This window comes from Scatophagus argus, chromosome 17, assembly GCF_020382885.2.
Source record: "Scatophagus argus isolate fScaArg1 chromosome 17, fScaArg1.pri, whole genome shotgun sequence".
NCBI lineage: Eukaryota > Metazoa > Chordata > Actinopteri > Scatophagidae > Scatophagus > Scatophagus argus.
In genome coordinates, this window is record NC_058509.1 from 15,429,233 (window position 1) to 15,442,173 (window position 12,941).

Genomic DNA, 12,941 nt, shown 5'->3' on the forward strand with positions numbered 1-12,941 from the left:
GATTACATAGGCCATTCTTCTGATCTCCGGGCAACTATCAAATAAAACCAACAATAAAACCATCAGGCCCTGTGACTGCGTGCCAACGCCCACCTTTCTACCAGCTACTTGAAAATATGTTGACGCTTAACCTGAATACTGAGCTTATGTAATGCTGTATTCAGCTCTCATGTGACCTTTTAACCACCTAAGTCCTACGAGAACAGCTCTGAAACCTAAACTTGAATACATCTCTTACTCTCAGACTCTGTCTTCAGCAGTGACATCTTGGTTTTATTTTAGCCATTGCTTCAGGACAACTAGTATTTAGTAGAATAAAGAGGTTGAAACCTACTGAAATGAAATAACTGACTTCAGAAGAAGACTCAACTTGTATTGAAAACTGCTGTTATAGCAACCAATACATATATTAGCCAACAGATTAAGGTTACATACAGTGAACAAGTCATGTATCTGGGCAACAAAAGCTGCTATCTGAACAATCTAACAATGTCTAATCTGCAGGCTTATGCTTCACGGTTTACACAGCCTCTCAAAGCCTTGACAAATATTTGAGAGGAGCGTGTATCTAAAAAAAAAATCTCAACTCAATCTAAAAGTTATTTTAGCAAAAAAATTAAAAAAAATAAGAACTACATCATTGCTGCTGTACAGAGACAGATCAAGAACATACTGGTAATTTCAACACAATGTTTTCTTTTCAGTGTGAGAAAAGTAAAAAAGCTGCAGCATATTTGACAAACTGTAAGCTGAAGCGATATCAGACAAAAGCACTTTTACAGAAACCAAACTAAAACACTACAGGCAGACGTGGCTGGAAAAATGAGGGAGGATCTCAGATGTCTTTGAGGGCGTGTTGTTCTTCAGGTTTCTCGAGCCAATGAGGAGGCCAGCTGGCTTTGATGCTGGGCCTCTCCCTCAGCAGAGCGTAATACTCTCCCAGTTGAGGGTATCTTTCAGCAGACAACCTACAAAACACAAAGCAGAAGGCATTTGAATCATCTACAAATCATTGCTTATTCCGACTTCTAGCAAATGCAACAGTCTTTTTTTCCCACTGACCCAAATCTGAAAAGATAAGCAACAGTTGGAAACACGGTCACATCTGCCAGCGAGAAGGACGGTCCTGCCAGGTGAGAGCCCGAGCCCAGCTTTAGGAAATATGTAGAAAACACAGCATTATTGAACATGAATGATCAATGAATGTTGAGATGGTTTGTGTTTGTGGGTGTTTACTGTGCATATAATACCTTCTTCAGGTAACCTTCCCAGAGGTTGAGTTCAGTGACCAAAGTTTCCTTGTTTCTCTTTCGAGCTGACTCATGCCTCTCCTCTTCAGGTACAAACCACTCATAGTAGATAACTCCATCTAAAAAAAATAAACAATAAAAATTAAAAAAACAAACAAACAAACATATTTACAGTAGATAGTAGACAGTGGCTTCACTAGGTGTATGATCTTATTTTCTTGACAAAAGTGTAGTATTTTAAAATATAAATAATTTATCAGTTTATTTTTTAATCTTCCTGTGTCCAGTCTGTCCTATCTCTATCGCATGGTAGCTGACAAGGACAAATGTGCTACAACAGCCCAAAACATTTCCCTTAAGAGAAACACGCCTGAGTTTGAGAAACAATCACAACACTGAGGAAAATTCAAAGCAAATATAACCATGGAAACACGCTGCAAATGAGAAATGGTGTTGCTGAAAGCGACAACAAATGCACTGACAGGATGCAAGTCGATGCAAGGTGAGAATCGAGAGCACAATCGAGCGCTAAGTGAAACAGCTGCAATGTATTACTCTGAATAGAAATGTTGGGGTCACTGTAGCATGTTTGCTCTAGTCAACCACCGTGATATATGAACAGCAGTTAACAAAACAGTTTCATGAAAGCTGGGCACTGCAGGTTTTAGCCAACATAAGCAGAATTAAACAGAGCGTGTGTCGGGGAATGCAACAGTTTATATGATAGCAAGTTGGCAGCTGCTCTACATTTTTAAGACCTCACATCAATATGATCTTCCCTCCCGGAGCATGATGCCAAGAGGATAACGTCTGCCAAATGAAAATGTAGCAATTCTCAAGGTCCTTGCACGTCAGGTCTTACAAAGGCAAAGCTAGAGCCCTCCCCTGCAATGCTCACAAGACACTTTGGAACAAGCTAGAAAGTGCATGTCATCGTGACTTTGAGATCCTATGAGCATTATGAATTGTAGCAATACAGTGGACACCACAAGACAACTTTATCTGTATAGCCCACTTTTACAAGCGGTTTGTCTCAAAGGTCTTTACATAACATCATATCAATATCCTCTGCCCTTAGACCATCACATCAACTAAGGAAAAACTCCCAGAAAAAACCAACAGGGGAAATAAATGGGAGAAACCTCAGGTAGGGATCCCTCACCTGGAGACGTGCAATGAATGTTCTACAGCACAATACTATAGGCCAAAGAAAGAAGTTTGGGCACCCTTAGTCTATAGGAGGACCATAGACTATGACTAGCCTTAACCTTTAAATTATTGTGGTTGGATACATAAATACAATACAATAATATAAAATAAAGACCATCTTTCTATTCCGTGGCTTTCATGAACTGAACTATTGCTGCTTAATATTAACAGAATGATTTACTGATGGCACAAAGGTGGTATAGCTCAGAGCTTTGACCTGCTTGCTTGAGGGACTTTATTCATTTGTCTTACTGAGTTTGTCGTAGAAGCTGAGTCCCTCAAACATGCGCTGGTACATCAGAGCTTGTTCTGCAGGGTTGTCTGGGATCAGTTTGTTTCCCTCGGTCTTAAACCGACTCTGCGATAAAGAGACAAAAGACACATCATCCTTCATAATGTTGGATTCAGTGTTAGCATGTGTAAAATTGCTTGGAGAGAACTGTTTGTTTTTTTGGGGGGGGGGGGGTTCACAGACAGACACTCACCTCCAGGTAAAAACAGGCTGCATAGGATTCATTCACGATGAGGTCTCCATGTTTGAAAGAGGGAAGCTTATAAATCAAACAGGTTAATATGTGAGCATCACAGACTCTTCAGGGGTTAATTGCTATTAACGTTATCATCATAAAACAATGCCACTGGGAGCTAATTAAGGCAACCTGCTGGGCCCCTTCACTGGGGACACAAACTGGCTAGCTACAATTTGTTGTTAACAAAACATGGCGATTAGTTATCTCCGTTAAGAATCACAGAATCAAATATTTATTTGCAAATCAGTTGTGCACTAAAGCTTTCACAAGATATCGCACAGCCTTGAATAGCAGAATTTTCAATATACGCAAAACTACTTACAAAAAACATTCAATTAAATTGTATCTCGTTTAATGGTAATGTACAGGCCTCATCATGTACTTCTAAAATGACACGTATAAGTACGTATACGGATGCCTATCGTGGCTACACTTAATGCACCGCTTGGTCACTCTGTGGAAACAATCACTGCTTGGTCTCTTAAACGGCCTCGTTGGCGTTTCCGTGAAAGGAACAAGTTCAAAATTTCCTTTAAAAAGATCTACTTGTTGGATTTAATACAAGCCGAATTCAAATGTGCATCCATTTCATTCGCCTCAAGCCCTCAATCGTGTTTCAACAAACACATTTTTGCTGGTAAATTGGAAAACATTACAGAGATTAAGTTCTAAATTAAGTTTGAACTTGTATCAGAGCTACTAAATATGGACAGGCAAGTCGCGTCCGCACCCTTTCACTGTGATACAGCAAGTGCGTAACAGCCGCGCTGACTCGTAATCATAGCGGACGTGGCTGTCACGTACTTATCTCAAAGTGAAAGTGTTCGCAGTCTTAATCATTTAACAGATTAATCTACACTTTACCTGTCCTCTCGGATTTATATCTAACACTTCTTGGGACTTATGCTCCATTTTCTCAAATGACAGCAGCTTTTGGTTGTAGCCCTGCAGGTTCTTCTCCTCCAGAGCGATCATCACCCTCCAGCAGGGAGGAGAGCCGGAGCCCCACAGCAGAGTCATGTTCTTGGCCATGTTTTTTGATTTAGCAGTCTGACACACACCGAGCGATCTAACGGACACTGATACTACGGTCGATCATGGAGGAACTACGCACAAGAAATAAAGGTTCACTGTTTCTACATTTTATGAGGTGCTCAAGCTCAAATAAAAGTGCATATTGCCACCTACAGGCTCGGATGGGGTAACACACATGATGTTTCAAATAATTAAAGCAGAAAGAGAAGAAACAAGGTTGTGATGTCTGAAAAAATAAATCGTCTGAGCTCATTCTTCTATCTTGTCTCCTACCCAAAGCAAAAAAGTGTAAGCAGCGCTTGCAAAGACGAACACCAGTGAGAAACTCCTTGTCAGATACAAGACCGGACCCGCCTTGATGGGAAAAAAGTCACATTACCAGTCACAATAGCCGACTGAATCTGAGACAGATCATCAATATTAAGTGTATATAGTGTGTATTGCCTCTTCAGTCTGTGCTGAGACCCTCCATCAGGCGCTGGTACATCAGTGTTTGTGCTGCAGGTCTGTCAGGGATCAGGCTCATGCACTGGGTCTTGAATAGAACACAGTTTTTAACTCTTTGAAATGATTGAGGAGAAGCATCAGGTGCTCCAGTTTCCACACTTTACTCCCATTGTGCACCAAACTGATCCAGCATGTTGTCTCATTGTTTCAACGCAGGGAGCTGGCAGAACGCAAACAAACAGTGAACCTTTCCGATGACATGTTACATGTTTTTCCACACTAATAAATGCCTAAAGTTTGACGTAATAAAACAAAGATGAGCACAATTTAAAAACTGGAAATGTTACAGTGACTTACACTGAACTTCACAAGCAGAGTGAGCAGCAATTGGACAGTTTATGTCACCTCATAAATTCAAAGGCTCATGTCCTCGTGTGCATAACAGGTGCTCGAAAGTGAAAGCAGTGAAGAAGAATGACATGCACATCCTGTTTTTCTTTTGTTTGTTTTTTTACTCAGTGTTGTTTTTATTGCAGAACGTGTATACACAGCATTTCCAGTGAAAGTGTATGTAACCGTGGTTTCATGTCCAGCTCACTACATGGTGTCCAAGCGGTGATATTTCTCAGTTTTTATTGCACTGTGAGAGAAGAGCAGACGATTCAGCTGGAACTTATATCACCCTGAACCTGTTCCAGGTTCAAAGTACAAAGCGACCAAATACTACTCCACACGTTTCAGCTATGACCACGTCTTCAGTTTTTTTTTTTTTTTTACTCTTTTATTACAATTCAAAGAACAGCCTTGTTGTAGCCTTTCTTTCACACTATATTACAAGTTTCTACAGAAATTACAAAAATAATACATCACATGAAACGCACTAAACATGCACACTGCAGTACTACAGCATTTAGTACCCGGCAGCTGAAAAGGGCATTTACACATTTTATGCAGGATTCCCTGCATGTCCTCCAAAATAGATTATTATAAATTTAAAAAATGTCTTTCTCCTTTTGTCTTTTTACACTTTACAAACACTTCCTCTGAGATAAAAACTTTTTTTCTTTGCTTTGAATCAGTTGTTCATTTCAGTTGTTCACATAGAACCAAGGTGCAAGATGTCCGAGCTTTGCATATAAATACTGAGAACAAGACTGCCAAAATTAAAAAAAAAAAAAAAAATGAATTCATTGTAATCAACATCCATATAACTACGCCTGTGAATGTGACATTTGTGAGTTATTTGAGAAGTAGGAGGTGCATGAAACAAGAGGGAGAGATGGCGTAAAGGTACAATGTTGTCCCTTTGAAATGAAAGGCACACATCAGATTGAAAACCTTTCGCATTCCTACTAAACACAACTACACTCGTCACTTGTCAAAAGTGTAGCTGCAGAAGCAAACGTTTCATAGTTCTTAGTAAGCCTCTTTGTTTGTGCTGATCTCTTGGGATTCTTTGAAACTGAATAAGAGAACAAATTAAACTTCCTCTTCAGCCTGTTGATCTTTACAACTGAAATTCACAGCTTAAGTAAACGAAAAAAATGGTGAAGTCACAGCTGCAGAAACTCACAAGCAAACATTATCCCTTTGGACTGATTTCAAATACATGTTTAGATAAATAAAAACAAATGTTACAATCCAGTGGGGAGGCAGCCTCACTGAATTCAAATTTTCCTTTCCTCACTTAGTTGAATACATCGGTCCTTATTTGATGCATTCTCTCGTCACTTTCACTTTCTCTTTGTGTTGCAGTTAAAAAAACAAAACAAAACAAAAAAAAAAACACTATCATGGCTGCAGCTTCATCACTCAGACACATCAGGCAAAATTAGTAGCTGACAACAACCTAAAGGAGTTTGTGACAAGTGGAATACAACTCTGTAAAGTGTGGCAAAGGCAGGCGGCTGGCAGAGACGTCGCTCTGATGATTGAAGCTGTGTTTCCACTGCAACGAGGGAGGTGAGATGATCACATTTAGGTATCCGGACAATCAGTTAGTCCTAAAGCAAGAGCTTCCTCTGGGGTCAGACCGTTCTTCAGAGTCCGCCTCACTGCCAGAAGAGAAGTAACTTACAGTTAGTGTGGAAGAAATCAACGTTAGCAGGTACCTGTTCTTCTCTATTGTTGGCTTCCATTAAACTGTGATTATATTCTACATTATATTCTCCACATTTAAGTCTCCCCTTTTTAACATGGCTTTTAATGTCTGGTTTTATGTCAAGCACTATTCGGAGATTGTATTCTGTTTTAACTACGTTCTTATTTAGTATTGCACTTTGCTGAAGCTTGTGATCAGATGAAAGCTAAACCTGACCTTTTACAGCTAAACTATGCAGACTAACAGTTTAATATACTTTATCTGGTCACTTTTCCAGTATATGAACACACAACATGAGTAAAACCAGCCTAGAAATATCATTTGGGTCGGATTCAGTACAGGAGTCGATTATAGTCGAGTATTCAGGTCGTACATGACTTGCGGTTGGCCCTGGACCTCCTCCTCTCGCGGGGCTGGGCTCTGGTCCCTGGACCCTGAGTGGCCGACCTCACTATACGCTCCATGATCTCATCTGCAGCGTCGTCACCACAGATCTGAGTGTCCTCCACAGCTGGTGTCCAAGCCTGCATACTGCGACCTGAACAAATCGAGCAGAGTGACAAAGTTTCATACACGAACGCTGAAACTATTCAGAGCTCTGTGACGTTTGGCTTCTCTGAGTGACCATGTGAGGTACTTCCTGTCACCCTCACCTCCCCGTCCAGGCCGGGACCTTGTCCGTGTCCGGAGCCCCGGTACTCCGCCAGCCTCTTTGTCGCCACTGCTGAGGCTGGTTCTCAGCACAGCTTTCATGTGCTCGTGCTCTGCAGCATCCTCAGAGTGGCCCAGGCCCTGAGGCTGCTCGCTCTCCTGGCTGCCACTAGGGGCGCTGCTGTTGCTGCTGGAGCCATACCGACCACACTGGGAGGAAGAGACAGAATGAAAGACAATTAGAACTTGGCAGCTTTTACGTATTTTGGACTTTGACTCAAACATGCCAAAGCTGAGCTTGCTCAGAGTGTGATGCATTCTCTACTTCATAGACTAATCCACTCAAAATCAGTGAAAAGGAAACCTTCAAAAGTAAAGTCTAGTCAGTGTTAGTGGTTTCATACGATGGTGGCCCCAGGCCCTCTGCCCTGTGTGTGTGTCTGTCTTTCAGTGTTTCTCCACAGGTCATCAAGGAATTGGAGACAGCTGGCCACTGCCTCCAAGTTCTATAAAACCCGCCCCATCCTGTTAGTCTGGTGGCCCCCTCTTCCCTGGCACCATGTTCCATGTTGCTTTGAAGTCTTTTCTGATTTTCTGTGTAATAAACTTGGCATTACCTTTTGTTTTTTTTAAGATTAAGTTGTTAAAGAAACACTTTTCACTTTTTACATTTTTTTGTTAACAGCCCTTCTTTGGTGTGGTCTCAGAGCCGGGCCATAACAATGTGCATGCACACACACACACACACACACACACATGCAGACAACCAGCACACATGTTGATACCTCACTCTCCTCTTCATCATCAGACTACAGAGGAAAGAAAGAGCGAAAGTCAAAGGCTAGGTCAAAGAACAGGAAGTAAAAAAGCAGCACCAGATTTGGAAAGAGAAGAACAAGAAAACAGAGCTGAAAGCCTGTGTGTGTTTCTGTGTGAGAGATTCTGCGTGTGTGATGCTCACAGGAGCGTTGACGTCCATGATCATCTTTCCACGGGTCTTGTTGCGTTCACGGTGGTCGGCTCGTTTCTGTTTCTGCTGCAGCACGCGGTCTCGGGTGGTTCGGTATTCCAGCGCAAACTCGCTGATGATTTTACTGAACCTGTGGACGCTGATTTCTCTCACACTGTAAGCTGGATGACCGAGGAACAAAAGGAATGAATGGAACCTGGGAAAAGAACATAAAATTTTCATAAAATCTCATGGTGTAATGCCATTTTTTGCAACTGCTACCGACAGATTTATCCCTACAGTTTCACTGGACTAGAAATTTGATATTGAAGCAACTATAAAATAATGTAATCAAGGAAATCTAATCTAATTTGTAAGCACTCTGACTGATTGTTATTAAAACGATCCAAATGGCAGCGAGGAGCGAAGGTAAATCTCAGTAACAGATGTTCAGACGTGTGTAGAGAACACGTTGCTTTCTGTCATATGACCAAGGAGACCTACCTGTTGATGATCCTGCGGTGAACAATCTTGAGGATGATGATCCTCTCAGCACAGTCTTTGAGGAAGTCAGACATCTTTTGCTTCAGCTGGGGTTTCATCTCATGCTTGGCGATCACCTTCAGGTGGTCCCATGAGGCTTTGCAGCGCCGCTCCATCTGACACAGGTTCTCCTGCAGCTGGTCAAAATCCACCTAAAAGAAGACAGATGGTGGGGCAAATCAAGAACTTGTGGACTGAAAGAAATGAAAAAAAAAAACTGCACTAAAAAACAAAAGGTAGGAAGTCCTCTTAGTAAATGTATTATCTCTCTGTTTCAAAGTGTTCAGTATGCTTCAGCTCAGCTACGCTATAAAACATACACAAATTAAGTGGAATCATCTAATTTTTATCTACAACTTAAAACCATTACGATTTATGAATTTCAGCTGAGAATTTCTTGTTCAGTCTTTTTCCTTTTCAGGCAAAGTCAAAACTTTAAACATGAGTTCTTATGACTTGGAATGATTTGAAGGACAGTACTGCTGAGGGTTCACAAAAAAAACATGATCAGCAAATTGGCAGACTTCCCAGCATGCATTTTTTGAGAGCTAAATCTCTCCAGAGACCCTGCTTTTTGTTAATAACTTCAACTTAAGATCCTACCCTCATTAACTTTTATTTTGAAAAGGTCAGTGTGAAGAAGTTATCTCTTGGCAAAATCATCACAGAAAGTTAGGATCAACTCTTCAAACTGACAAAACTTAAACAGGAGACTTAACTGACGCATGACAAGAACTCCTGAACCACATTACTCCAACTAATGTAACTCACACTGTTAAGGCAAGCGGGGACGTTATGTTTGTGAGTCGGACCAGCTTGTTTTACAGCATAGTGATGGAAAACAGTATGTGTACAACCTATGTGAAAATGAACAACGTGTCTCCACAAAATAGAAGACAAGACAAAAATATGTCAGACACGAGCGCTGGCATCTTGTGCTGATGATGCTGCAGTCTGCACAGTAGTGACTGAGTGGTGGAGCCATAGGATCGAGTCCCCGTCCATACACCTGCTGGACACAATCCTGAGCAGCACGCAGCAGTCAATAATAACTCTTCACCCCCTTATCAAAGCAACAGATAACTAATGAAAATCAAACTTAAAATGAACAATTCAGTATACATCAGCGTGATAAGAACTACCTGAAATGACAGAAACTGTTTATGGGAAACATTTATTTGATGTGTGCATTTAGCTTTTAGTTTGGTCAAAATGCCCTCCTCAAACTTGAAGGGTGTGAGATCTAGGAGCTGTACTGCACCACCAGGGGGTGAGCAAGAAACTTCGGCATTTCTTTTGGGGAGCTCTCAAGTTGCGCATCTTTATATACAGTCAACTGAATACAAGCTTTCCATAAGCAAGTGCATACTTTCGCAGATCGCGTGATGGCTCCGATCTCCGAGTAGAGGTCTGTGCTCTGAGGGAAGTTCTCCACCACCACAGAGCAGGCGTGATGCAACAGAGACTGCTTATGAACAGTGTCCTTCACCTCTGGAACCTTCTCCAAATATGTCATCTCGAAGCCTTTAGCCTGCACACATGAACACACACTACTTAGAAAAAAATCATTTTTGTTGATTCTGTGTTCCCCTTTATGCCAATGTGATGACAAACTCGGTTGCTGAATGATCATACAAATAACGACCGGGTGCTGAGTGTATGTGAAGGAGTAGTGCAAGGTACAAACGTTCTCACCAAGTTATAGAAGCTAATGTGTGATGCAAATTTTAATCTACAAATTACAAACTAGGAAAATCCACACTGTACCAATCACTGACCATTTTTACAGTTACTCCAACGAGCTTGTCATTATGTCCCAGCATGTAGATGTGAACCTGCACTGACTCACATTGGTGCTGTTGAGGAAGTTTCCGATAGAGAGCAATGTGGAGAGGATGTAGCGAAGGGTTTTGTTCTTCTCCAGCTGCTCCATACCCTCCTTCAGATCCTGCAGCGGCTCTGCTACTTCCTGGGATGAGGAAATCGCACGCATGCACATACACACACATCATCAGCTGAGTCAATTAAAACTCCAAAAAACACGTGTTCTGTGAGTGTGCAGTTACATAAGTGAACAGGTGCACCTCAACTTCTCTTGTGTGAGGTCATGAGAGGTTGTTTAAAGGTTGCTGCTTCGGTCAGCCTCCACAATCAAACGTGTTTTTTATTCCATGAAGCTGTTGTTTTCTTTTGTGTGTGCATGTTTTTGTGTGCCTGCATGGTATGCTGCCCTCCATTAAGTCTCCCACTACCAGTGCTGAATGTGCGGTCAAGAATCATGCCTTTAATGGTGAGATTAAAGACAACAGCATCCTGCGGAAAGTTGTAAAATTTACAGGACAGAAATGGAGGGGCGGCGTGTTTCTCATTCTCCAGGTTTTGACTTTGAACTTCTCCTCCTGGATGCATTCCTCGCTCAAGCAAAAACATGGTGTGCCAGAAGAAGACGAGGTACTGCTAATAAGCATGCTTATGTTGTTATGATGTTACGATGTAACTATGTTGATGTTTTGGGGATGTTGTTTGTACTAAAAGGGATGTTGATACTTACTGACACACATCAGACATGCGCACACATATGCACACATGCTGTGCACATTTACTTAAACCTTTATGTTGCAGAGTTCATTTGGCTTTGTTTGTGTGTGTCTGTTTCTGCTTTAATGAAACCACATTCACTCACTCATGATTTAAGAAGTCCATTTGGTACTGGTCTTGGTTTGGCCTTCTTCTCCTCTAACTTCTTACAAAACGTATTTCATATTTCTTTTCTCAAATAGTTTTATGTAATTGCAACAACGCTGCCTCGTGTTTATGCAGACCTTCTCGGTTGCCTCATAGTCCATCTTGAAGGCCCAAAGCTGGAGTCTGGCGGAGAGCTCGCTAATGGAGGACAGTGTGAGGAGGAACTGCTCTGCTGAGCCCAGTGGGACGTCAGGGTTAGCCAGCTGGGCCTCCTGGATCTTCTGCTTCTCCTCCTCTGTGGGGATCATCGTCAGAATTTTCTAAGGGTGAGGACAGAGCAGGTGTCATATGAAGCCTTCGGGGATGAGTTTCAATCATCACATCGTCTGCGTCTCTCACCTCTATGCCCTCCTTGTTGAGCGCGTACTCGTCAAAGTTAAGGATGGCCGTCTTGATAGTGCGAGGAGGAGGCAGCACTGTCAGACCGATGTTGATAGCATTGCTCCTCTTGGAATCTAAAACGATGATTTCTTGACGTTTACCATCTGCTGCTGTTTTCTAGGACACAAAAATACAGAGAGGGTGAACACTGGGTCTCCCTCTCTCTCTCTCTCTCTGTCTCTCTGTCTCTTTCCTCTGTGTGGTCTGTTTTATGGGCTTGTAAGGATTAGAGGATCATCACTCAGGTTACATCGACTGTGGCTGTGGGAACTATATGGTCGGAAGGAGCAGGAAATACCATTACAGGTTCAGCCTGTATAGTACATGTGTTTATGTGGGTGTTTGTGTGCCTGTAGACTTGCTGTCACTGTATGTGAACACATGACCTCACCAGCACCAGAGGCCATTATGAGCTATTAAAGGAAGGAAGTTGTAATATGCCGCCACATAAAAGTGTAACAGAGTAGGTGCTAAGACCTCGATACTGCCACTAGGCACAAGTTATATACAAACCATGTGCAGCCTGGAAGTCCTAACACTGCAGCATAACATTATTGCCTTATAGTTTACGCTATTATCGTGTGTAAGACTAACTTCACTTTTAAAGCATACTTTTAATGATCAAAATATTTTTAATGTAGCTGTAAATGTATTATTTTATAGAAATGCATCACCATACTTTTTGTTGACGGGAGGCAGATGGAGTGTAAATAAAGCTCCAGGGCAAGAAGTTAATCTATAAAATAAAGTTTTGTTTTTCTACCACTGTGTTAATGTGAAATATGTTTTAATGTTTCTGTTTATCTCTGTCAGGCAAACAATTAGTGAGGCAGAGCAAGAGATCACAAGGAGCAAAGTTGGAAAACTTTCAAACTGCAGGTTGTATAAATAGAAAACACACTAAATTTAACCAACCACACAGGTGAAAGCCTACACGAAATTGGGTTGAACCTTACAATCTCTGATCTTTTCAATAACCACAACACATACATACATAAGATACCATAGAACCTAAAGAATAGAACAAAGGAGAGTCTGCCGAAGCAATAACAGTAGCAGTACCAGTGAAGTTTGCTTTGACCTTTGATGGCTTCAGTATT

At 41.6% G+C, this 12,941-nt stretch overlaps 2 protein-coding genes across 8 annotated transcripts in view; both read right to left on the reverse strand.

Moving 5' to 3' along the window:
- Positions 1-352: 352 nt before the first annotated feature.
- Positions 353-4,132, reverse strand: LOC124074399 (glutathione S-transferase A-like). Its single transcript, XM_046417299.1, has 6 exons — positions 3,854-4,132; positions 2,945-3,010; positions 2,712-2,817; positions 1,251-1,369; positions 1,063-1,151; positions 353-968 (listed from the first exon to the last, which is right to left on the reverse strand). Exons 1-6 carry the CDS (start codon positions 4,019-4,021, stop codon positions 836-838), a joined length of 681 nt encoding a protein of 226 aa, XP_046273255.1. The 5' UTR covers positions 4,022-4,132; the 3' UTR covers positions 353-835.
- Positions 4,133-5,230: 1,098 nt separating this feature from the next.
- The window catches only part of fhod3a (formin homology 2 domain containing 3a), a 56,107-nt gene continuing 48,396 nt past the window's right edge, over positions 5,231-12,941 (reverse strand). For 6 of the 7 annotated variants that reach the window (XM_046417298.1, XM_046417295.1, XM_046417294.1 and 3 more), the window contains 10 exons: positions 11,800-11,958; positions 11,538-11,720; positions 10,565-10,684; positions 10,085-10,246; positions 8,677-8,867; positions 8,185-8,389; positions 8,009-8,032; positions 7,226-7,433; positions 6,946-7,110; positions 5,231-6,525 (listed from right to left, as the gene is read on the reverse strand). In XM_046417298.1, the coding sequence (XP_046273254.1) occupies positions 6,449-6,525; positions 6,946-7,110; positions 7,226-7,433; positions 8,009-8,032; positions 8,185-8,389; positions 8,677-8,867; positions 10,085-10,246; positions 10,565-10,684; positions 11,538-11,720; positions 11,800-11,958 (1,494 nt within the window). In that variant the 3' untranslated portion in view covers positions 5,231-6,448. The remainder of the gene's footprint in view (positions 6,526-6,945; positions 7,111-7,225; positions 7,434-8,008; positions 8,033-8,184; positions 8,390-8,676; positions 8,868-10,084; positions 10,247-10,564; positions 10,685-11,537; positions 11,721-11,799; positions 11,959-12,941) is intronic. The other variant, XM_046417293.1, reaches the window with a different exon arrangement.